The sequence below is a fragment of the Cervus elaphus genome, chromosome 21 (genome assembly GCF_910594005.1).
Source record: "Cervus elaphus chromosome 21, mCerEla1.1, whole genome shotgun sequence".
Taxonomy (NCBI): Eukaryota; Metazoa; Chordata; class Mammalia; order Artiodactyla; family Cervidae; genus Cervus; species Cervus elaphus.
This window is the reverse complement of record NC_057835.1, coordinates 23,409,579-23,433,396: the sequence shown is the minus strand read 5'-3', so window position 1 is coordinate 23,433,396 and position 23,818 is coordinate 23,409,579. Positions and strand designations below refer to the sequence as shown.

General features: G+C 44.0%; 1 protein-coding gene across 3 annotated transcripts in view; it reads left to right on the top strand.

The window, feature by feature from the left end:
• PRKDC (protein kinase, DNA-activated, catalytic subunit) overlaps positions 1-23,818 on the top strand; it is a 125,817-nt gene that overhangs the window by 3,700 nt on the left and 98,299 nt on the right. For all 3 annotated transcript variants that reach the window (XM_043879165.1, XM_043879164.1, XM_043879166.1), the window contains exons 6-25: positions 360-472; positions 563-662; positions 7,317-7,372; positions 7,454-7,484; positions 8,139-8,296; positions 9,667-9,813; positions 11,066-11,230; positions 11,653-11,821; positions 12,176-12,225; positions 13,169-13,294; positions 14,761-14,913; positions 16,265-16,380; positions 16,969-17,128; positions 17,808-17,894; positions 18,276-18,395; positions 18,642-18,801; positions 19,453-19,559; positions 21,494-21,584; positions 22,280-22,443; positions 23,095-23,247. In XM_043879165.1, the coding sequence (XP_043735100.1) occupies positions 360-472; positions 563-662; positions 7,317-7,372; positions 7,454-7,484; positions 8,139-8,296; positions 9,667-9,813; positions 11,066-11,230; positions 11,653-11,821; positions 12,176-12,225; positions 13,169-13,294; positions 14,761-14,913; positions 16,265-16,380; positions 16,969-17,128; positions 17,808-17,894; positions 18,276-18,395; positions 18,642-18,801; positions 19,453-19,559; positions 21,494-21,584; positions 22,280-22,443; positions 23,095-23,247 (2,426 nt within the window). The remainder of the gene's footprint in view (positions 1-359; positions 473-562; positions 663-7,316; positions 7,373-7,453; positions 7,485-8,138; positions 8,297-9,666; positions 9,814-11,065; positions 11,231-11,652; positions 11,822-12,175; positions 12,226-13,168; positions 13,295-14,760; positions 14,914-16,264; positions 16,381-16,968; positions 17,129-17,807; positions 17,895-18,275; positions 18,396-18,641; positions 18,802-19,452; positions 19,560-21,493; positions 21,585-22,279; positions 22,444-23,094; positions 23,248-23,818) is intronic.

Sequence of the window (23,818 nt, the reverse complement as noted above, 5' to 3'; positions counted from 1 at the left end):
TGCACAAAAAAATGAATCAGTTCTCTTTTTTTGGATTTCCTCTCCATTTAATACAGATGAATTCTTTTTGCTGAGAAGAAACCAAAATGGAAACAGAAATTATGTGTTAAATCTGCTTATAAAAATTTTAATCTATACAAAATGATTTCTTCAAATAGAAAACTCACATGTCAAATGTAATTTAGCTTATAATAATAAATTCACATAAAACATATGAGGAAAGATTCAATACATAAAACTAGATAGTTTGTGTGGCTTATTGTTAAATTATTTTGAAGTAAAATCCTCTCCTTATTTGCGCATTTGTGCTTAATTTATTTAATTTTCAGGCCTTAATTTGTCTAAAATTTATTTTTCAGTTTTAGAAAAAGTATATGAGCTCCTAGGAGTATTAGGTGAAGTTCATCCTACCGAGATGATAAACAATTCGGATAAACTCTTTCGGGCTTTTCTGGGTGAACTTAAGACCCAGGTATGATAAACTTTATGAGCTTCTTTTCTGCTTCCTTGTATCTGGTGGGCTTTTCTCTTTTTATGGTACCTTGTTAAACTGTCCTTTCAGATGACATCGACAGTGAGGGAACCCAAACTTGCGGTGCTGGCAGGGTGTCTGAAGGGACTGGCATCACTTATGTGTAACTTCACCAAGTCCATGGAGGAAGGTATTGCTTGACGGCGCTTGAGTTTCTTTCTTTCTTTAAGAACTACTAGTCTGAAATGAATTCCTGTGTGATTTTTGAATTTTATACCAGTTGTGGATTCACATGCAGTTGTGAGAGGCAATGCAGAGATCCACGTGTGTCCTTCACCTGGCACCTCCCGGTGATGCCTGTCATGACGTAGTGCAGCCTGATGAACCTTTGGGTCTTGCTGTTGGACGTGCTTCCCATGCACACATTTGGGTGTTGAATTTAGTTCTGTGCCACTTTATCGCATGTGGGCTAGTGTGCCCATGACAGTTGAGACCCTGGCAGCCTGCCGCGTGTCTGCCCAGGCATGATGTCTGCCCAGGAAGGATGCCTGGGCATGTCCCCCTCCCCTCCTCCCACAGCCACTGCTCAGTCTCCCACCTTGAACTTTGTCCTTTCAAGTTTATGTAAATAGACTCATAGCAGGTAACTTTGTGGCTGCCTTATTTCACTGTGCATAATGTCTTCAAGGTTCACCCCTGTTGTAACTATATGAATATAGTACACGTATATCCATTGGGCCATCAGTGAGTACTTGGGTTGCTTCTGCTTTTTTGACTGTTGTGACTGATGCTGATGGAAATGGGTGTGTGAACACCTGGAGTCCCCGCGTTCCCTTCAGGCATCCCCAGAAGTGGGCTTGCGGGCCCACGTGGTGGTTCTGTACTTTCCAGGGGCTGCACTAATTCCCATTCCCACCATCAGGGCACAGTCTCTTCACGTCCTCAGAGTACTTGTTTCCTGTTGTTTGATCGTAGCCTGCCTAGTGAGTGTGGGGTGGTTTCTCCCTGCATCTCCCCCATGGCTCTTGGTGTTGAATGTTTTCACAAGTGCCTCTTGCCTACTTGGGTGTCTTCTTGGTTGAAATGTCTATTCAGGTTCTCTGCGCATTTGAAAAATCAGATCATTTGACATTTTGTTCTGAGTTGTATGAGTTATTTATGTATTCTGCATATCGGTTTCTTATGGAATCATAATTTGCAAATATTTTCTCCCATTCCATGGGTTGTCTTTTCACTCTGTTGATTGTGCCATTTGATGTGCAAAGGTTCTTCATTTTGATGAAGTTCAGTTTATTTTTTCTTTGGTTGCCTGTGATTTTCGTGCCACATGCATGAAATCATCACCAAATCACTGAATCATTGTGTCTTTGTAGAAAGCCAGTTGGGCATTAGCTGATTGGCTCATCACTTGTGGGGGTGGATCCTGATTCTCTGTTCCCCTGCCCACACCACACAGTCTTTATGATATAATTATATAGTGAAGCTTTAAATGTCCACTGTAATTCTCACATTTTATTTTTTAAAAATCATTTGGGTATTATAAGGTCTGTGCCTTTCCATGTAAATCTTAGAACAAATTGGTCTGTGTCGACGACAAGTCTTGCTTGGATATTTGTGGTGTTTGTGCTAAACCTGTGGGTCAGTTGATACCTTAATCACGTTGAGTTTTCCAGCCCATGAGCACAGTGCACCTCTTTGTTTAGTTGAGTTGGGTCCTCTTTGATTTCTTTCATTAGTATTTTGTAATTCTTGGGCTGCAGATCCTTGTCTGTTGGTTTTAAACTCTGTTTATTACAATTTTCTTTGTAACTGTCATTAGTGTTCTTCTATAGCATCTTAAATTTAAGCTAAGAGGATAATCTAGCTATGAGAGCATTATAATGAATTCATTTCTTTTTAAAGGACAAATAAAACTTTTTAATTTCAGAAAATTCTTTAAAAGAAGAACTTGTTTGCTGTTCCTTACCATTTTTGTTCAGATAATTGCCAGATTTTTCTACCTCCTTCAAATGTGCTTGCTTTTGTTGAATTGCAACTTAAGAAATTGCCAGATCTGATCATTTCAACCTGAGGAAGCAGCAGTTTCTAACGTTTCAACCGGGTGTTCCCAGTCTTTGCTGCCTCTGAGTAGGGAAGCTGGCCCAGCTGCTCCTGCTTCCCCTCCTTGGTCTCCTCTCTCCGGCTCCCTGTCCATGAAGCATCCCGCCCTCTCAGCTTCCTGCTCAGGGATCTCCTGTTTTCCAAAGCCTCTGTGCTTCCCCGTGTGAGCCGCTTCCTTGGGCTTCTGTAGTCTTCTCTGTTACAGCACTTCTGCGACATGTTTTTCATCTCCTAGGCAGTCTATTTTGCCACTTGACCTTGGTGGCAGGTGACGTTGCTTATTTCTGTTTGTCTTCGCTTGGTGTGTTATTTGACATTTGGTGAATAGGAAAAATAATAGCACTTATTGCTCATTAACCATGTGCTAAGGATTATCCTATTCATGTTGCAAGGGAAATCCTGTAACAACTCACTAAAGCAGGTGATAATGTGTTTGTTTCCCAGATTAGAACACTGGACCGAGGTGGGCAGAATAATGGCTTCCAAAGATGTGCCATGCTGATCCCAGCCCCTCGACTGTTAGGTCCGTGGCAGAGGGGAGTCAGGTTGTGGACAGGATGTTGAGACGAGGCTGTCCAGGTGAACCCAGTGTGATCACACGGGCACTTGACTGTGGACGAGGGTCAGGGTCAGGGTGCTGTGACGGGAGAAGCTGGCTGTGAGGATGGAGCTGGGGCCCAAGGCAAGGAGGGCGAGCAGCCTCTAGAAACTGAAGGTGGCCCTCAAGCCCCTAAGGAGCACACCCTGGTGACTGCTTCCTTTGTGTTATTTTAATGATTTATTCATTTCTTTTTCTGGCCGTTCTTTGCAGCTTGTGGGATCTTAGTTCCCTGACCAGGAATCGAACTTGGACCCTGTGGGTGAACGCACCAAGTTCTAAGCCAGGACATTCCCTATTTCGTTTTTTAATTGAAGCGTAACTGCAGTCCAGTATTGTGTTACTTCGGGTGTACAGCATAGTGACCTGACGATGAAACACCTTAGGAAATGACCGCAGCAAGTCTCAGTGTCTGTCACCAAGGTTGTTATGACAGTGCTGACTGCACTCGCCAAACTGTGTGTCACGTCCTTGTCGTCACTGCTGCCCCTCATGCTCCCCACTCTGGCGACAAGCAGTTTGCTCTCCGTGTCTGTTTCTGTTTTTCTGTGTTTCTTTGTTCTTTTAGATTCCACATTTAGGTGAGATCACGGGTTACTTGTCTTTCCGTGACTCTGCTTCACTTAGCATAATGCCCCCAGGTCCATCTGTGTAGCAGCAGATGGCAAGACTTCATTCTCTCTTGTGGAGGAATAGTATTCCTACAAATACATGTACCTGCATATTCACCACATTTTCTTTATCCATTCTTTGGTCGATGGGCACTTAAAGGTTGCTTCCATGTTTTGGCCGCTGTAAATAATGCTGTTCTGAATACTGGAGTGCATATATCTTTTCTAATTACTCTTTTCGTTTTCTTTGGATAAGTACCCAGAAGTAGAAGCTGGATCATGTGGTAGTTTTAGTTTTTTGAGGAACCTCCACTCAGTTTTCCACAGTGGCTGCACGAGTTTTCATTCCCTTCAGCAGTGCATGAGGTTCCCTTTTCTCCACATCCTCATCAATACTCTTTATTTGTTGTCTTTTTGATGACAGCCACTCTGACAGGTGTGAGGTGAGATCTTGTGGTTTTGATTTGCATTCCCCTGGTTAATGATGTTGAGCATCTTGTGCCTATTGGCCATCTTTGTGTCTTTGGGAAAATGTCTATTTAGATCCTCTTCTCATTTTTTATTTTGATATTTTTTCTGTTTAAATGTATTTATGTTTAATCGGAGGATTATTGCTTTACACTGTTGTGTTGGTTTCTGCCAAACATCAGCATGAATTAGCCATCGGTGTATGTATGTCCTCTGCCTCTTGAACTTCCCTCCCACTTCTCACCCCACCCCACACCTCTTTGTTGTCACAGTCCACTCACTTTTTTACTGAGTTTTTTTTATGTTGAGTTCAGTGTGCACTTTGGATGTTAACCCCTTATTAGCCCTATCATTTACAAATATCTTCTCTCATTCATCAGACTGCTTTTCTGTTTTGTTGGTGGTTTCCTTCCCCATGCAGAAGCCTTATAGCTTGATGTAGTCCTGCATGTTTTTGCTTTTGTCATCCTCTCGTGAGGTAACTACCAGGGGGTGCCAGTGGTAAAGAATCTGCCTGCCAGTGTGGGAAATGCAAGAGATAACAGGTTCGATCCATGGGTTAGGAAGATCCCCTGGAGTAGAAATGGCAACCCACTCCAGTGTTCTTGCCTGGGTAATTCCATGGACCGAGGAGCCTGGCAGGCTATAGCTCATGGGATTGCAAAAGAGTCAGACACGACTGAGCACACATTCATGCATGCATGAGGTAACAGATCAAAAAAAGTATTACTAAGACTGATGTCAAAGAGTACTGTGTGTATTTCTTCTAGGAGTTTTGTGGTTTCAGATTATAGGTTTAGGTCTTTAATCCATTGAGTTTATTTTTGTATGTGGTATAAGAAAAGGGTCAAGCTTCATTCTTTTGCATGTAGTTGTTCAGTTTTCCCACCACTATTTATTGAAGAGGCTATCTTTTCTCCATTGTATATTCTTGCCTCCTTTGTCATAGATTAATTAATCATATGTGTGTGGGTATTTTTCTGGGCTTTCTAGTCTGTTTCTTTGATCTGTGTTTCTGTTTTTTGTTTCAGAACCATACTGTTTTGATTACTGTAGCTTTGCAGTGTAGTTTGAAATCAGGGCACACAATGCCTCCAGCTTTGCTCTTCTTTCTCAGAGACTGTTTTGACTATTTAGAGTCATTTGTGTTTCCATTCAAATTTTTTGTTTATCTTTTCCAGTTCTGTGAAAAATGCCATGAATACTTTGATAGGGATTGCATTAAATCTGTCAACTGCTTTGAGGAGTGTGGACATTTTCTCAAAATTAGTTCTCTATCTGTGAGCACATTATACTTTTCCATTTATTTGTATTGTCTTCAGTGTCTTTCATTAATGTCTTAGAGTCTTCAGGGTATAGATCTTTTATCTTCTTGGTTTAACTTATTCCAAAAGTATTTTATTCTTTTAGATATGACTATGAATAGGATTGTTTGTTCAATTTTTCTTTATGATAGTTTATTATTAATGTATAGGGACACTATAGATTTCTTTATATTAATTTTATATTCTACAACTTTACTGAATTCATTTATTCTAATTGTTTTTTGGTGCATGCAGTCTTTAGGATTTTCTATATATAGTGTGTCATCTGCAAACAGTGACAGTTTTACTTCTTCCTTTCCACTTTGGATTCCTTTTATTGTCTGACTGCTCTGACTAGGACTTCCAATACTAGGTTGAATAAAAGTAGTGAGAGTGGTCATCCTTGTGTTGTTCCTGATCTCAGAAGAAATGCTTTCAGCTTCTCAGCATTGAGTATGACATTGGCTGTGGGTTTGTCATGTACGACCTTTACTGTGTTGAAGTATGTTCCTTCTTTACCCACCTCATTAAAAGTTGTTATCATAAATGGATGTCAGTTTTGTTAGAAACTTTTTTCTTGATCTATTGAGATGGTCACATGATTTTTAGTTCTTTGTTGACGTTCTTACTGTGTTCTTCTAATCTTCTCCTGAGTTCACTGAGCATTTTTATGCCCATTGCTTTGAAATTTTTTTCTGGGAAGTTACTTACCTCTGTTTTGCTCAGTTCTTTTTCTGAGGTTTTGTCTTGTTCTTTCTTGTAACATGACCTTTGGCCCCTCATCCTGCCTAATTCTCTATCTGTTTGTGTTTGGTAGTTCAGCTATGTTTCTTGGTCTCTGTGTAGAAGGTGTCCTGTGGGGTCCAGGAGTGCAGCTGCCCCCCTCCCCTGGACTGCCCTGGAGCCGGGCACTCCAGGAGCATCCCCTGTGGCAGGTGGGCCAGCCTGGCCTCCTGGGGGCCACTGTGCTGTGGTTTCTAAGGCCTGGTTACCGCTGTGGCTGGTGCTCTGGTGTGTGGGGGCAGCCTGGGGGCAGGAGCCACTTTGGGGATGCTGGTGCTGGCTGAGGTGTTGGCAAGGCAGGGGTCACTTTGGAGGGGTCCTGGTACCGGCCAGGGGCCCGCAAAAGGGCTGGTGGGGGTGCAGCTTGGAGGAACACCAGCTGTGTCGGGTCTGCAGATGAAACTGGGTGGGGTGAGTGGTGCTGCAGGCTTAGATGGAGAGTCAGACCCTGCACCTCGTCTTCTGGGTGCAGGGTCTCCAGCTGGGGAGCTGAGGTGGAGTCCAGACCCTGGGGTCCCAGTGCTGGGGGTGGGCCTGACAGCACCACCCTCCTCCAGGGGCCACTCCTTCTGTCTCCAGTTGTGGAAGGTCTGTCCTGCTGTCTTCAGGTCATTCTCTGGGTTTTCTGCTTGTGTCTGTGATGTTGGTTCCAGATTGCTCACCTCCAGAACTGTGCGGTAGTGAGTTTGTGTTGTTTTAAGGCTCAAAGTTTGTGATAATTGGTTATAGCGGTAACAGGAAACTAATGTAACCAGTGCATGGCAGGACTGGGACTTCAGCCTTAGTCTGAGGCTAAAATTCAGTTTTTGGTCATGTTGTGATTATGTGACTTCGGGTAGTAGTACTGGGTACTGGCACGTTCGTTAATGGAAGAAGAGGTCCTGCTGTCTCCAGCAGAGCAGTGGGTCATGAGAATCTCATGAGGTTTGCCAGACACACCTTATGATCTGTGACAGCAGCTGCTTTCTTTCTTTCCTCAGATCCCCAGACTTCAAGAGAGATTTTTGATTTTGCATTAAAGGCAGTCCGTCCTCAGGTAGGATTCAGTATTCTAATTCTTTCACAACTGAGCCTTGTAATTGCCAAACACTGATGGTAGTTTTTTTTCTTTTAATAGATTGATCTGAAGAGATACGCTGTGCCTCTGGGTAAGATTCTACATTTAAGGAGGCTATTAGGTTGGTGCCTGAGCGATTGTTTGCTTAAACTGTGAGTGAAGGTGGTGCTGTGACCCCTGTGATGCTCCCACGTGGTCACTGATGGCAGCTCTTGTGCTGTTCGAGATGGTCACACGAAGATTACACCATTTCAAAGGAAATCACTTTAGAGCAATTCAGATTGTTTGATTCTGTCTTTATTTAAATAAATCCTGATCCTACTTCTCTTTTTTTTTAATTAATTTATTTTAATTGCTAATTACTTTACAATATTGTAGTGGTTTTTGCCATACATTGACACAAATCAGCCATGGGTGTACATTTGTCCCCCATCCTGAACCCCCTTCCCACCTCCCTCCGCATCCCATCCCTCAGGGTCATCCCAGTGCACCAGCGCTGAGCGCCCTGTCTCATGCATCAAACCTGGACTGGTGATTTGTTTTGGGGGTCACTGGCTGGACTGTGGGCCTCTTGATTCAAATGGAGGATGGAGGCGTCAGATGTGAGGGGACCCCGGGCCCCTGAAGTAAGGATTCAGGGGCTTCGTGAGCACAGTTTTGGTTTGATGTGTGCCTGAAGCTTTCTTAGTTCTTTGTCCTGCCCTTTGTCATCCTATTTTAAATACAGTGTATTCTGTGTTTGCAGCTGGCCTGTCCTTATTCACCCTGCATGCATCTCAGTTTAGCACCTGCCTTCTGGACAACTACGCTTCTTTATTTGAAGTCCTGTCGAAGTGGTGCAGCCACATGAATGTGGAATTGAAGAAAGCTGCACACTCAGCTCTGGAGTCTTTTCTGAAACAGGTACTATGTAAAACTCTATGCAAAGACATAAATTCCAGTCTTGTGCATGAACATTTGAAAAAAAAATACAAGTTGGTCCATTAGCTTCCGAGAGAAGCTTTAAAGAGAAAAGTTGGTTATCCCTCCGCCACAGGAGTGGCGGCAGGTTTGGAGAAAAGAAAGCTTGAAGACATCAAGTCTGATCAGGTCCTTAGAGCCAAGGCTGGACAAGAGAGTGAGGAGGTGGGACGGAGGGAAGGCTGGAGGTCAGGGCTCCCTAGGCGTGGTGCCTGGGTCAGGATGGGAGTAGGAAGGAGGGAGGGAAGGCTGGAGGTCAGGGCTCCCTAGGCGTGGTGCCTGGGTCAGGATGGGAGTAGGAAGGAGGGAGGGAGGGCTGGAGGTCAGGGGTCCCTAGGGGTGGTGCCTGGGTCAGGATGGGAGTAGGAAGGGGTGAAGGAAGGCTGGGAGTAGGGAGGGCTGGGGGTCAGGGCTCCCTGGAGGTGGTGGCTGGGTCAGGGTGGGAGCAGGGAGGGGAGAGGGAGCGGGGTCTGCTGTCCTGTTAGACAGGATGTTTGTGTCTCTGTGGCTTCTTGGCCGAGGCGAGCCCTCCTGCCCCAGAGTATTTCCATCCAGGTTGGGTGTGGGTGCAGGGAGCCTGCAAGTGGCCTGCCGTCTCCGGGTGCTGAGACCTGGGGCCTTCTTACGGTTCTGGGTGCGGGCTGCAGGTTGGCAATGTGGATGCGTGTCTTCCTTCTCCCTCTGGTGATTGTCTGGCTACTTCCCATCCTTGTCTCAGATGGTTGTGGGCAGGTTGCAAGTGCTTCCTGATGCCCTTGCTGGTGTCGAGTTCTGGCAGGTGTCACCGTGTATGGTGCATCGTCATCTGCTTGCTTCTCAGAGTACTTGCTTTGGCTCATGTAAATTATTATAGCTTTTTGTTTTGAGAAATGAGACGCCCTTTTGTTCCCCCTAGTTGTTAGTTCTGAACCGTCTCTGTGTTCCTTCCTGGGGGTCCTGTCTGTGGGTGATTCTGAGCTCCCCGGCAGCTGGGACTGCCTAGCTTTGTGTCACCTTGTGTCAAAGATGAGTCTGAGGATGCTTTCTGCTTCATTAGGGAGCTTTTGTCTGCAGCCTGTTTTGTGCATATGTCTTCCTGTGTCTACCTGGTCTCTCAGTCTCTTTCTGTAGGAAAAATGCATCACATGTAATAAAGGCTTACTTAAGGAAGTACAGTTCTGAACCTGATGGAGACAAAGTGAATTGAACAGATGGTTCTTTACAAGTAATAGCAGCTGTGGACCTGTAGTAGTCCACCGATGTTGTCCCATTTGGCTGTTCTAGCCTTTTCACGTTTGGATGGATGCCTCTAAAGCAAACGTTGTGTGATGCAGGTTTCCTTGTTGGTGGCACGCGATGCCGAGGCGCACAGGGGCACGCTGCGCTTCTTCATGGAGCAGTTCTACAGCATCATCAGGAACGTGGACGCCAACAGCAAGGACCTGTCCATTGCCATCCGCGGATATGGGCTCTTTGCAGGGGTATGTCTCACTTATTGACCCCTCTTAGTTTCATTTGAATGTTTAAAGGAATATACTTCAGTATATTTTTAATAGCATTTCACACGTTTGAAAATATTGTTCTGATTTGTTTTGTTGTTAATGTGTTTTTTCATTGCTTCCTGTGTATTATCTCAAATATTCATAACTCTCCTATAAGCTTTTAGGAATATTATTCCACTTTACAGATGCGGAAACTGAGGCCCAGAGGAGTTAGGGGACCTGTGTAAGGGTTCAGCCAGCAGTAGACAGAACTGAGACATGGCTGCAGCCTGGAGACGAGGAACACCATGTTCTCCTGGCCGCGCCCGGCCACCCATCGCTGATGAGGTGGAGCCGGGCAGTGACACCTGGCACTCTGGCCCGAGCCCCTGTGCCTGGGTGAGGTCTGCTGGGGACACTGGGGGTCGGCGTGGTCGCATCCTCCTGGAGGGGTCTATGGCTCCCACTGGCGGAGAGCGTCTCCTGCTGTTTCTCTGTACAGATCCCCATCAGGGCTACTCCCCTGTTGTTGGGATGGAGCATCTCTTCCGGCCCTCTGCTCACTCCTCCATCCTGATGCCTCCTCATTTGCTTCTTCCCAACACTCCTTTCTCCTTAAAGTCTTCATTTCCACATGTTTCCATGGCTCATTTATATGAGGAAATGGGCAAAGGAAATGGGTGTGAGGAGGCTCAGAGGTGACCGAGAGCACGGACTTTGTATCCTCAGACCCTGAGGTCGCAGCAAGGACCTGTTGACTGTAGTGAGCTGATGTAGACAGAGTATGGTGAAACAAGGGAGAGGACGCGGAACAGGCGCTGGGCCAGGCCCATGAGAAGGCGGGACTGGGGCCGACGTCTGAGGAGCCTCTGGGACGTGTGCGGCTGGACCGTCTCCGAGTTAGGAGGGTGTGGCTGTAGGTGCTGCTGCTGTGCTCTGGGGGGTTTGGGCCTGTCCCTCCTCCGGGCGTCGGGCCTCTGAGGGACGGCACCCAATTATCTGCCATCTTCCCCCTGCCAGAAACACAGGTGACAATCAGTAGGTGTTTTTTGTGTTAGTAACTGTTTAGCATGTATTGACAGGTTTTTCAGAAAGCATCTTTCCAACATACAATGCATTTTATATCTGTATTTCTTCTTCACTGAGAAGCTTGTTAACATTCAGTTATAATAACATGGCCTAACAAGACACCTTAGGTGCCATCACCCTGAGGTGGGTAAGGTTGATGGAGACTGGTTTTGCCTCCCTCCAGCCGTGCAAGGCGGTCAATGCACGAGACGTGGACTTGATGTTTGTGGAGCTCATCCAGCGGTGCCGGCAGCTGTTCCTCGCGGAGGCGGACGCTGCCGAGGACCACGTGTACCAGCTGCCCAGCTTCCTGCAGTCCGTGGCCAGCGTCCTGCTGCACCTCGACGCTGTGAGTGAGGGGGCAGTCCGCCGAGCATGGGCTTGACAAGTTTAGCCCAGGTCTTCAGCTGCTTTGATGCAGTGGGAGTTACATACAGTCAGTTCAGGCACCAGTATGACCAAGGTGACCTCTTTAACTAGTACCTCGTACAGTTTGTCGGTTTAGTTTTTGTCATGAAACATGACGTTTTGTTCCCAAAGCAATGCTATCTGTTACTCTTTTCATATTTCTAAAAGATTAGGATTACTGCTTGAGAGAGAATCGTAGCTAACATGTCATGCAGACAATTTTACTCTGGTGTGTACAGGCAGTCCCAGCGATGAATTAGTCCCTTAGGTAACAAGCCGCTTCTTCATGGATCCCCTCCCCGCCCCCCTGTCTGCTTTGCCTGTTGTTCCAGCCCTGACCCGCGTGTGCTCTCGTCCCCACAGGTTCCTGAGGTGCACTCGCCGGTCCTGGAACACCTCGTGGTCATGCAGATGGACAGTTTCCCCCAGTACAGCCCCAAGATGCAGCTAGTGTGCTGCAGGGCCATTGTGCGAGTGTTCCTGGCCCTGGCAGAGAAGGGGCCCATCCTCTGGAGTTGCATTGGTGCTGTGGGTGAGTTTGGAGTTTACTCCTGAGATGATGCATGAAGAATCTTACTATGTTGTTTGAGATAAAGAACATTCATTTGCCAAATTCTTTTTTGTCCTTTGATGCCTCTTGTAGAACTGCTAATGTTTTGGTGAACCAAAATCTTTTTTTCTCTAGTTTTTTGAATTTTTTCATCTTTTCCTTTTGAATCTTAATAGTCTAAAATTTGAAATTAAACATAAAGAAAGAAAAAAAATTAAAGGTGTTAGCAAACTTAGAGAAAAAACCAAGAGGTACTTTATATTCAAATGGTTGTCAGTTTGTTGAGTGTTTAGTATTTTTCAGTGTAATCTTTTATTTTTTTTATTTTCTTTTTAGTGCATCAAAGTTTAATCAGAATATGTTCTAAGCCAGTGATCCTTCAAAAGGTAAATTCTGAATCTATGCTTTGAAAATTAGTCTTTTGTCACTTTTGTTAGAGATGTTTCTGGAACTTTTAGTCTGTAAATATACAAAAGTGGCCTTTTTGATTGCCTGAAAGATTTTTTTTAATCAAGTTGTACAGTAGGATGGTTGTCACTTAAAAGAATTACCATTACTTTCTGTAGTATGTAATAGCTGCTTTCTCAAATGCAATGTTAATATTATATTCAGGTGTTTGAAATTGCAGACAGATGTGTGAATTACTTGCAATGATTGATAATTCTTTTGGGGGAAAAAAACAATTGGCCTTTCTGTTATTAGCAATGCCTTAGATTTTGATAAGTGTAGGATGTAAAACCTAACTATTTTTTCAGGTAAATAAACTTCTGGGTGTGAGACATCCTTAAACATAACCTTATTACTGTACCTACATTTTTACAAAAGGGTATTTTCTTCTTGAAACTCTAGGACAGGGAGTGGGGATCGGGATGGGGAATACTTGTAAATCCATGGCTGATTCATGTCAGTGTATGACAAAAACCACTACAATATTGTAAAGTAATTAACCTCCAACTAATAAAAATAAATGAAAAAAAAAAGAAACTCTAGGACAAAATACTTAGTATAGAATGGGAGGCTTGTCTTAAGTTTACTTCAGTTAGAGAAAATAGAATGAGATGAGAGATCTGTGTGAGGAGGTGCATTATTTACAACACGTACCTTGGGTATTGTTTTGAAGCTTAGTTTGTGCATCGCTATTTCGGTCCTAGAGAATGGTGACTTTTCCCAGCTTTTTTATTGTGCTTTCATAACGTGCTGTCTTCCTCAGCCAAGCTGCCTTCCTCAGCCGGGGGCTCCGGTAGCTCCGAGGATGCACATCGGGAGGTACAGCAGTGCTGCTGTTCTCCGTCCCTCCTCAGCGCGGCTGTCTCTCTGTTTTCCCACCAGGGAGCCGAGCCCGAGTCTGAGGACCCTGGAGTATTGGAGGAAGTCAGGACTGGCAAGTGGAGAGTGCCCACCTGCAGAGACTATGTGGACCTGTTCAGGAGCCTCCTGAGCTGTGACCAGACGATGGTAAACACTGCAGCTGAAAGCCACAGAAGCGCTGTGGCTCCCCTATAGTTTCCATAGTTCACACTGGAGACTTAATTATTTCAGAAGCGTGCTTTATTTTCAGTCGTTTTTTTTTTTTTTAAGTACTTCAAGTAATGTAAATAAGGATAAAGTGAGACTTGAAGAAATCAAATTAGAGGAGCAAAGTCATAGAACTCATTTGAAACTAATGAGTTGTTGTGGCCGAATCCTCATTTTAGCTTAAGAAACTGCGTACAAGGTATCAGAAATGTGGCAGTGTTATCGTGGGGGGAGAGCTGTGCTCTCTTTATTTGTTAAAGGTGATGTGATAGGACAAAGGAGACAGGTGCACAGTTCTGTCACCATTAGACCCATGCCTCCTGCTTCCTGCGTTGCCGGCAGGGGTTTCTGCAGTATCTGCTCCAAGCCAGGTTGGTCACCATTTCATAGTCTCTGACAGAGCATGGGTATTCTAGGAGAAGCAGTTTTGGTCAGTAGACGGTTCCTGTCCTGTGAACAACCTCAGGAGTTTTTCTTATTAAGGTATTAGTAAAGTAGTATAACAGTATCAATTTTGCCTAAAATGTTTGTTCTTACATGTGATATTAGGTATATTTTGAGGTTAAGTTCCATAGACTGTTTGAGTGAAGACAGCGTAACTGGTCTATGTTTTTGGGATGGTAGAATATTTCACTTTGAAAGAAATAATAGACTATAGTGCTTTTCAGTCCCTTCTGAGGATAGATATATATTTATACATATCTGTGTATGCATGTGTATGTGAGTACATGTGTATTTACATGTGCACATGTATATACATGCATGCATGTGCATTTGCGTATAGACATACAGAACATGTGTATGTATGTATAGATGTGTGTATACACACACTGCTTGTGTATATTCTCAGTCCCTCAGTCGTGTCCAGCTCTTTGCAACTCCATGGACTGTAACCTACCAGTCTCCTTTGTCCATGGGATCCTCCAGGCAAGAACACTGGAGTGGGTTGCCATGTCTTCCTCCAGGGGATCTTATCAGGGATTGAAACCATATCTCTGACATCCCCTGCATTGGTAGGCAGATTCTTTACCACTGAGCCACCAAGGAGGCATCTTTCTCTCTCTCTCTGTCTCTCACTCTCTCTCTCTCTCTCTCACACGCACACACACATATTAATGGGGTAGATACTTGGACAAGATTGGCCTAAACTTTCTCACTTACTACTGTTTGTGGGTGTAACGTGACTGTGTAAGTCATGTCAGACTGAAATGGTATTGTCCTAATAATTAGAATGGTGTCTGTATTTTACGGCTTGAAAACTTAGAGGTAAGTCTGCTCTAGTTCACACAAGTGTTTCCATAAAACCTAATTACACATGTATATCTTGATATGTCATAATGCTGATTTAATACTCGTATTGATACTGTTTTGTGCAGCATTTTGAAATTTATTTTCTTTATTTTCAGGATTCTCTCTTAGCAGATGAAGCATTTGTCTTTGTGAATTTCTCCCTTCAAAGTCTGAATCGTTTGCTATATGATGAATTTGTAAAATCAGTTTTGAAGATTGTTGAAAAACTGGACCTTACACTGGAAAAGCAGAATGTTGGGGAACAAGAGGTTAGAAGATGTTGTCAGTAGCAATTTTGTATCATTTTTGTACCAGCTCTGTCCGCTTGCTGCAGTATTCAGGAGCAAATCTTACATTTGTAGAAGATGGCAGGAAATTGGTTTATCAGCATTAATATGTGTCATTGATACTTTTCTCTTGATATTTGAATTGCCCAATGTGCAGAATATATTCTGTATTAGATTGTTCAAGAAGTAATTTATATGTTTAATAAGTTAAAGCAACTTTTTGGAAAAAGTTTTTCAGAGGGCTACGATTCTTGGCTTAGCAACAGTAGGGACTAGTCTCATTTTGTGTAGAGGCGGCTTTTTGCAGTGGGTCTGGGCACCCTGGTGCTCCTCTGATTTATAGCCAGGGGGACTCCAGGCTCTGGAGACAGTAGAAGGGAGGGCAGGAAAGGCCACCCGTCCCACATTTTTGCACCATTTTTCTGGCTGGGCTCAAAGATCAGACTGGGCGTGAGGTTGCCAGCTTGGAGCTGCTGTCCACTCTGAGGAGACCTAGTAACAGGACACTCAGGACGTGAGACTGTCATCTAAGGCAGTTTGTTTCTGAGCCCAGTGGTTCCTGGAATCAAGTTTGCATGCTGGCTTCCATGGCTGAGGCCGTGTGGTCAGGGGTCCAAAGGTGGGCCCTGGCCTTGGCTGCACTCGTCAGGGCCAAGTTTTTGCGCTGGTTGTCAGGGCCATTGAGGGCTGGGCTGTCGCTCTTCAGGCTTTTTATTTATTCACGTCTAAAGTAATTTCATTAGCAGACATGCCCAGAGGGACTCACTGAGATGGTTGGCCACAGTCTGCATGCAGAGCACCCGTCCTAGTCTCTGTGTCTCTGCTCCCCTGCATCCCACCCCGGATCACCGTCGTCTCTGTTGGTGTTTCCTGGGACATGTCTGGTCTCCAGCCTTGCCCTCCTTCCTGCCTGTTTGACATTTTCACCTGGGTCTGAAATACAAATTGAACATGTTTATATTTATGTTTTACCTAACAGTAGTGACTGGTCATCTCTTTCTCATTTTGAAATCTTGTCACTACTGATTACTCTCTGTGTTTTGAGATTCTGCATCTGTCTGGGCACTGTGGCTCCTGTGAGAAGTTGTGCTTGCCCCCCACCACGATCTTTCTGTGTTTGCACCTTTATTCCTCCTTATCCCGTTCCTTGCCTCCCATGTAGCATATTCTGAGGGTTCTGTCATTTTTATCTGACTGTGAGCTTTGGGCCCGTCTCTGCCTCCTCACTGTTGCATTCCTTGCTCAAAGCCTCACCCATGTCTGTGGGTCACTTGCTGAGTCATTTGTTGAATGACTGAATGGTACCATGGTTTTGGTGCAACTGATTTTTAAGGATGAAAACAAAGCTGCTGGCATTTGGGTGATCCCGACCTCAGATCCAACTGCTAACCTGCATCCTGTGAAACCCAAAGACTTCTCCGCTTTCGTCAACCTGGTGGAGTTCTGCAGGTATTCATAAAGTTCTGTGTACTTAAGAGTAGATACTATCAATTGTTTGCTGTGACATAGGAGAACCACTTATGCAGATATAAGAAATGAAATATTAGGACTTAGAATCTAAAATAGCTTATATGAAATTTTAAAATAGATCTAATAGCTGTTGACGTTTATCTTTTTAAAAAAATTGTATTTAAAAGATCTTCAAGTAAGGACAATAAGGGGGCTTCCCTGGTGGCTCAGACAGTAAAGAATCTGTCTGTCTATGAGGGAGACACGGGTTTGATCCTTGGGTCGGGAAATGTCCCCTGGGAAGGAAATGGCAACCTACTCCAGTGTTCTTGCCTGGAGAATCCCATGGACAGAGGAGCCTGACGGGCTACAGTCCATGGGGTTGCAAGGAACTAGACATGAGTGGGTGACTGAGCACAGAACATAGCATAGCAGAGAAAGTAAGGAGTACAGATACACCTGCAAATGGTGTATAATGGAATCACAGATGATGATTTTGTTTTGATTATGTCACATATAATTTCAAAGTGGAGTGAAAATAGTATATGATGAGGATTTCTGTGTTAAGCTTTAAATTTGTTTTTACAGGGAGATTCTTCCTGAGAAACATGTAGAATTTTTTGGGCCATGGGTACATTCCTTCTCATATCAGTTAATTCTGCAGTCTACACGGTTGCCACTCATTAGTGGTTTCTACAAATTGCTTTCTCTTGCTGTGAGAAATGCCAAGAAAATAAAATATTTTGAGGTAGGTGTTTTTTGAGGGACAGTGAATATTCCTGTGTATTTTAAATTGCATGAGTGTGTATAAATACATTCTAAAATATGATGTTGTACAGCATCTTGCAGATTTAAAGTCTACTTTTATTATTTGTAGTTTGAAAAACTGATGTGAGTGGCAGTTGGATGGCGCTGTTTAAAAGTTTAATGGGAAACATTTTCCGATCTGACTGGCGAGCATCTGGCTGATGATGTGAACTGTATAGAGGTTCTGATATGTGCATGGCGCCAGGACCCACCTGCAGCATCACTGATGCCCTTTCCAGACTCATGTCCTCGGAGCCTCTGCGCCATGGCTCAGCAGCTGTGCCCAGGCTGCCGGGGGATCTGGTGGCTCCTGAGGTTGGAAAGTGGCCGCATCAGTGTCCAGGGGCTCTAGTCGTGAGCAGCTGTCTCAGCTCACAGGCGTGCACGTCAGATGACCGGCATGGGGAGTGGACTTGGGCCCCTGGCTCCTGGCCAGCCGCCCCCCTCCCACCTGACATGTGCTTCCTCATGAGCCTCTGCCTGAAGTGTCTTTCTCTCTTCCTGAGGCCTCAGCAGAATGAGAATGGGTCCTCTCACCGGGACCAGTGGGAACCGCCAGATTAGGACATGGGACTATCTGGTTACCCTTCCCTGAGCTCTCTGCCTGTTTTATCTGACAGGGTGTTGGTCCAAAGAGTCAGAAACCATCTCCTGAGGATCCAGAGAAGCATTCTTGCTTTGCTTTGTTTGCAAAATTCGGTAAAGAGGTAACTTTCAAAACATTTATCCAGTTTTATCATATATTATTTAAAGATGAAATGGGTTGCTTAATCCACTTGGGGATGGAGGGTTTGAAAACACTGGCAGAGAAAGTCACTGCGCTTCCAAAGTCCTTTGAGGTTTCTCACAGTAATTTTAGTGTTGATGACTCTGAGTTCATAGATTCTTTAGCTTTTCCATTAGATGAGAATTAAGTACTCAACACATGAACTTTTGCTGGAGATAAGTACTTAATTTTTAAATGAACATGGCCATGTCAAAGGCTACGTGATAATTTTTCATATTTGCAAATCAGATGTCTCGTAGTCGATGGTGGAACTGAAGGCTTTGTTCAAGTGCATGGCACTAACCTTGTCTTTCCTGCCGAGGTGTCAGTTAAGATGAAGCAGTACAAAGATGAACTCCTGGCCTCCTGTTTGACCTTTGTCCTATCCCTTCCACATGACATCATCGCACTTGATGTCAGAGCCTACGTCCCCGCGTTGCAGGTGGGCTTATCACTCGTGGGGGTTGTGGTCCCTGAGAAAAGTGGCAGCCTTGGCTGCACTCACATGTCAGAACCCCCATCCCCACCCCCCGCCAGCATCCCGCATGGTCGGGCCTTCCTGAAGGGGCTTCAGTGCCCCTTCTCTCCAGCCCACATGGTTCCGACAGAGGAAAGACTTGTCGTTTAAGAAATCTTCTCTCAGTACTAAGTTCCTGGTGTTCATTACCTCATTTATTCTCATGTACAGATGGCTTTTAAACTGGGCCTGAGCTATGCCCCACTGGCAGAAGCTGGCCTGAATGCCCTGGAAGAATGGTCAGTTTATATCTGCAAACATGTAATTCAACCCTATTATAAGGATATTCTGCCTAGCCTTGATGGATATCTGAAAACTTCAGCTTTATCAGGTAAGGTATAGAAGAGCTTTGATATGTATCTTAAAATGGTAATGTAATACATGTGTTGGTATTTCTACATATTTTGCATTCAAAATATGTTTGGTTGGTATTTTTCTAATCTTTCCAACTCATTTCAATATAATTGGATATAAGTATAACTGAGGTATTAAAACTACTTATAGGTTACTTACTCATGTATATTCTAACAAAATTTATAAAATCTTCAAGGGGAAGGACTCTTAAACATCTTGAACTCCTTATAGATTCCAATTTATTGTCTTGTAAAGAAACTCTTATTTAATAAATCAAACACGGATTAAAACTATAATAAAATCTAGTAGTAAAGTTATATTTTGACCTAATTTCACCTGATTTTTATTGGTTTTTCAAATATGACTGATTTAGCACTGCATTGGGAGTGCAGAGTCCTACCCACTGAACCACCAAGGAAGTCCCTCCAAGAAATTGTTTCTTTTAATTGGTAGTGGTGTTTAAAACTGAGGCAACCACTATTAATATTTTTGTTCTAGAAATTTCATTTTTGATCATACTTTAAATTAGAATTTTAATGTCTCTGTATGGTAGAGTGTCTTTCCTCTTGTGTTTATTAACTAAAAGAATGAGTGGTGTTTAAAATTGACTTCTGTTTACCCTTGTCAGATGAGACCCGGAGTAACTGGGAAGTGTCGGCACTTTCTCGGGCTGTTCAGAAAGGATTTACTAAAGACGTGTTAAAGCATCTGAAACGGACAAAGAATATTTCATCTGTAAGAGACCCTTGTATTTTCTTTACCTTAAATAGTGAGAGGTCAGATTCTGATGCTCGTGAGTAGTAAAAATCTTCATTTAAAATATCATTGTTACATATAAATTTGGGTACAGTATGAAAATAGTTTCAGTATATGTTTAATGATAAAAATGTAAACCGTGTTAGCATGTAAACTGTGTTATTGTCTTGATCTTGTTTTTTTTGTTTGGAATAAGCAGTTGCCACACTGATATGGATGTATAAGATTGCCTCATTTACTGACTAAATCTGAAATAGGTTATTTTGTTGAGTTTAGTTCATGGCAGTATTTATGTTTTTTTTCCCAGTGATAATTTCTTGAGACCAGTTTTTTTTAGATGTGGCACATAATGTAACAGATAAAAATGATGCAAATAGAGAAACTTGAGTTAGTGTAACTTAATATTTAGAACTGGTATTGCAAGCTTTCAGGAAGTTTCCTCTGATCTCATTATTTTTGACGGTTTTTGTTATAGCATCAAAAATTAATTTATATCTTTTTAAAATTTTTACTTATTTTTCACTGTGCTGGGTCTTTGTTGCTGCAAGAGCTTTTCTCTACTTGTGGTGAGCGGGGGCTACTCTCTTGACAGCTTTTGATTGGGAGACTTGAATGAAACTAGAAGTGGTGTCTAAAGGTTTTAAATTATTTTATCACACTGAGGTAAAGGAAGATAAAGTTTCTTGACAATATGTCTAGTTTTGCACGTTTCTTTACAGGCAAAGGCCCTAGGGTCCCAGAGTGTGAGGCCAGAACTGTTTTCACGCGTGATGTTTGCACTGTGCAGTGGTGGGTGGTGCTGTTGGTCCCTTCAAGCTTCACGAAGCCTCAAACCTTGAGCGCACACGGTGTACCATCCCATGTGCTGGGGCAGGAGCGCTGGTGGTTGTCATCAGGGAGCATTGAGCATCCGCCTCCCGCATGAGCATCACTGTTACTGGAGGCATGGCAACGGACTCCTGGCTGTTCAGTGTCTGGCCGACGTTTTCTCTGGAATAGAGAGCGGGCCTGTCACTTCAGGAGCACATCTGAGAATCTTTATTGCCAGTGAGCCAGTATCTCCCGATGAGCAGTACATTGTGTTCCTAAACCGAGTGTAAGATAAGCCGGAGGACTGTACTATAATAGACTGCATAAACTTCCCTGAAGTGGGCTCACACTCCACATTGTAACTAACCTTTACTGCTTCAGTTTTGGAGTAGTATCAAAGAAAACCCTAGTTACCTAGAAAAACTGTGAAATCCTCCTCCCTTTCCTAGTCACAGCCCAGAAGTCTGTCACAGACGCAAAATGTGAACAGCACCACTTGCCTGAGGTTGTTTATTTGGAATATATCGTTAATTTTCCTAAAAGTATGTCATTTGTTAACATGTCATGGGTTCAGTGTTTTTAAATAAAATGATAAGTATTTAAATAGTGAAAAGTGAAAGTGTTAGTCACTCAGTCATGCTGACTTTTTACAACCCCATGGACTGTAGCCCAGCAGGCCACACTGTCCAGGGGATTTTCCAGGCAAGAATACTGGAGTGGGTTGCCATGCCCTCTACCAGGGGATTGTCCCGACCCAGGGATTGAACCTGGGTCTCCCTCATTGCAGGCAGATTCTTTACTGTCTGAGCCATTAGGAAAGCTAAGTTTTAACAAGATAAATACTGGTGAATATGACCCAGATTAACAGAAGCTCTGTGGGAATCCTTAGTACTTTTTAAGGGTATCAGGACCCCCAAAACAGGAACTGCTGACCTAGAAAATGGACATTGGCTGCAAAAGTGGAAGAATTGTGGCTTCTTTTCATGACTTTGCAGTAAAATGATGGCAGTGCCGTGGAGGACTATAAGGAGACATTGAGGGCATCAGCGGTAGAGAGGGTCTTTGTTTGAGCTCAAGGTTGTTTCTCGTCACCACATTTGCAGAATGAAGTGCTGTCCTTAGAAGAAACACGGGTTCGAGTAGTGCAAGTACTTGGCCGTCTCGGGGGACAGATCAACAAAAACCTGCTAACAGGTGACGTTTCCTGAAAGTAACTCAACCCCTGAGACATGTGGGCCCCTCAGCTGCACACAGGTCATGGTGTCTTCTGATACTTGCTCCCGTGTGCCATTTATGTCTTTCAAGTAAGATTTTGAAGAACCGTATTTTGCCTAATGGAGTGAATGCTTCAGCCATGCCCTGAAGCCTGTGGGTTCCTCTCTTCAGGATCTGGCATTTGTTCATTTTTTAAGCAGAGTCTGGCTGGATAGGCCTTTATGTTAAACATCGTGTCAAGAATTCAGAGTTATCTTTTTGAATATGAATATTCTTAATGTTTGGATATTTTTAGGTTGTTTTTGATCAGAATTAGTGTTTTTTGATGAGTAAAAATTTGTATTTTTAGTTTTAAAATTTCATCCTAAATGTACTGGTGATTTTGGCATTTCGGCGGTTAGAACATCTATTAGAAAAATATGTGTTATAAAGAGGAGCTATTTAATGAAAGTATTCTTCGTTTATCATTTTTTCACAGAAGAGTAACAACTGAAATTGAAAAACATTCCAGACTATTAGACTTGTTTAAAAATAATTTGACTTTCAGTCAGATTAGAAACAAAGTGTGGTGGTTTCTGACGCTGCTGTCATGTGGGTGATGAACAGAGCAGGAGGGGGTGGACCAGGGCTGGCCTGGTGAGGCGGGGAGGGACTGACCGGCATCTCTCCCGCAGCGGCGTCCCCTGAGGCGCGGGCCCGGGGCTGTGTGGCTTGGGACCGAGAGAGGAGGCTCAGCTTCGCAGTGCCCTTCGTGGACATGAAGCCCGTCGTTCACCTGGACCTGTTCCTGCCGCGCGTCACAGAGCTGGCGCTCTCGGCCGGCGACAGACACACCAAGGTGCTTTCTGGTCGCTCGCCGTGGTCAGCCATGCGCTCCTTAGGGGACGTGTTATGTTTCATGGCCTGTGTGTTTTCCCCAGCTTAGTGATGGGGAAGCTACTCAGTTATCAGAAGTCGGTATCCTTGGACAATGGACATTAAACCTAAGGAATCTGAATAGATGATAAAACCTTAACGTACTAGAATTCTTCATAGTAGAAAACACAGTGCATGGTGTGTTGAAAAGTGATTTTTTAGTCTGTGCTTGATTCTCTATTTAACTTGGGAGATTCAAAACGGATGATCTCAAGTTTTTTATATTAATTTGTACATTTCCACATTTTGTTCATTAAAAATAGATTTCCTAGAAGTAGCAGTTAAAGCGTGCTCACAGATGGAGCAGTGTTCTGTGATATGGCACCGTGGGACTGTGTCTCTTATGAACGTGTTAGTCCCGGTGTCTGGATCTTTTACATCTCAGTTCTCAACTCTTGGCTCCAGAGCAGAGTGAACAGAAGCGTTAATCTTATACGACAGGAAGTGTTGCTTAACGTTAGTTCATATATGGGTGGGATAGTTATCTGCTGCACAGGTTTTCCTTTTTAATGGGCTGCATTCTGTAGCATTTCAAAACGCTCTTGACCTTTGTTGGACCCCTGGCCTGTTTCAGGTTGCGGCCTGTGAACTTCTGCACAGCGTGGTTATGTTTATGCTGGGAAAAGCCACTCAGATGCCTGACGGTGGCCAGGGCCCCCCACCCATGTACCAGCTCTATAAGCGCACGTTTCCTGTGCTTCTGCGACTGGCGTGTGACGTAGATCAGGTCAGTGCATGATCATGAATTTGAAACAGTTACAGAATTTGGAAAAATGTCGCATCGGGCCCGATGATCATCTCAGCTTGTTGCATGTTGGGGTGACTGTTAACATCCTTGAAACCTGCTGCGTGGCGCTGCCCTCCCACCTCTGGATAGGACCTGGGACTTGGGACTTGTCAAAGCACCCGCAGTCCCTAAACAGGCGCCACAGGGTTTGGGAAGAGTCACCACTGTGGCACCTGAGGCCGTGTGTGCTCTTGACCCTGTTACGTCGGCGCTCATGGTCTTTCACAAGGGCGGAGGGGGTAGCCATGGCCAGCAGTCGGGGGGGCTTGGAGATACCGGCAGGTCACCCCTTCCTTGTGGCTTTGTGAACAGGGACACAGCCTTTGCTGCTGGGACACAGAAAACATTCACGTTTTCACTTTATTTTGTGAAGCTATAGAGGGTTCACACGTAAAAAAGAAAATGAAAAACCCACTTATAAATATAGATGGAAAATCCCTTGAAATATATGTGAACCAGTACAATCCAGCAGTGCGGTAAGATGCACTATGATTAAATAGAATTTGGGGGT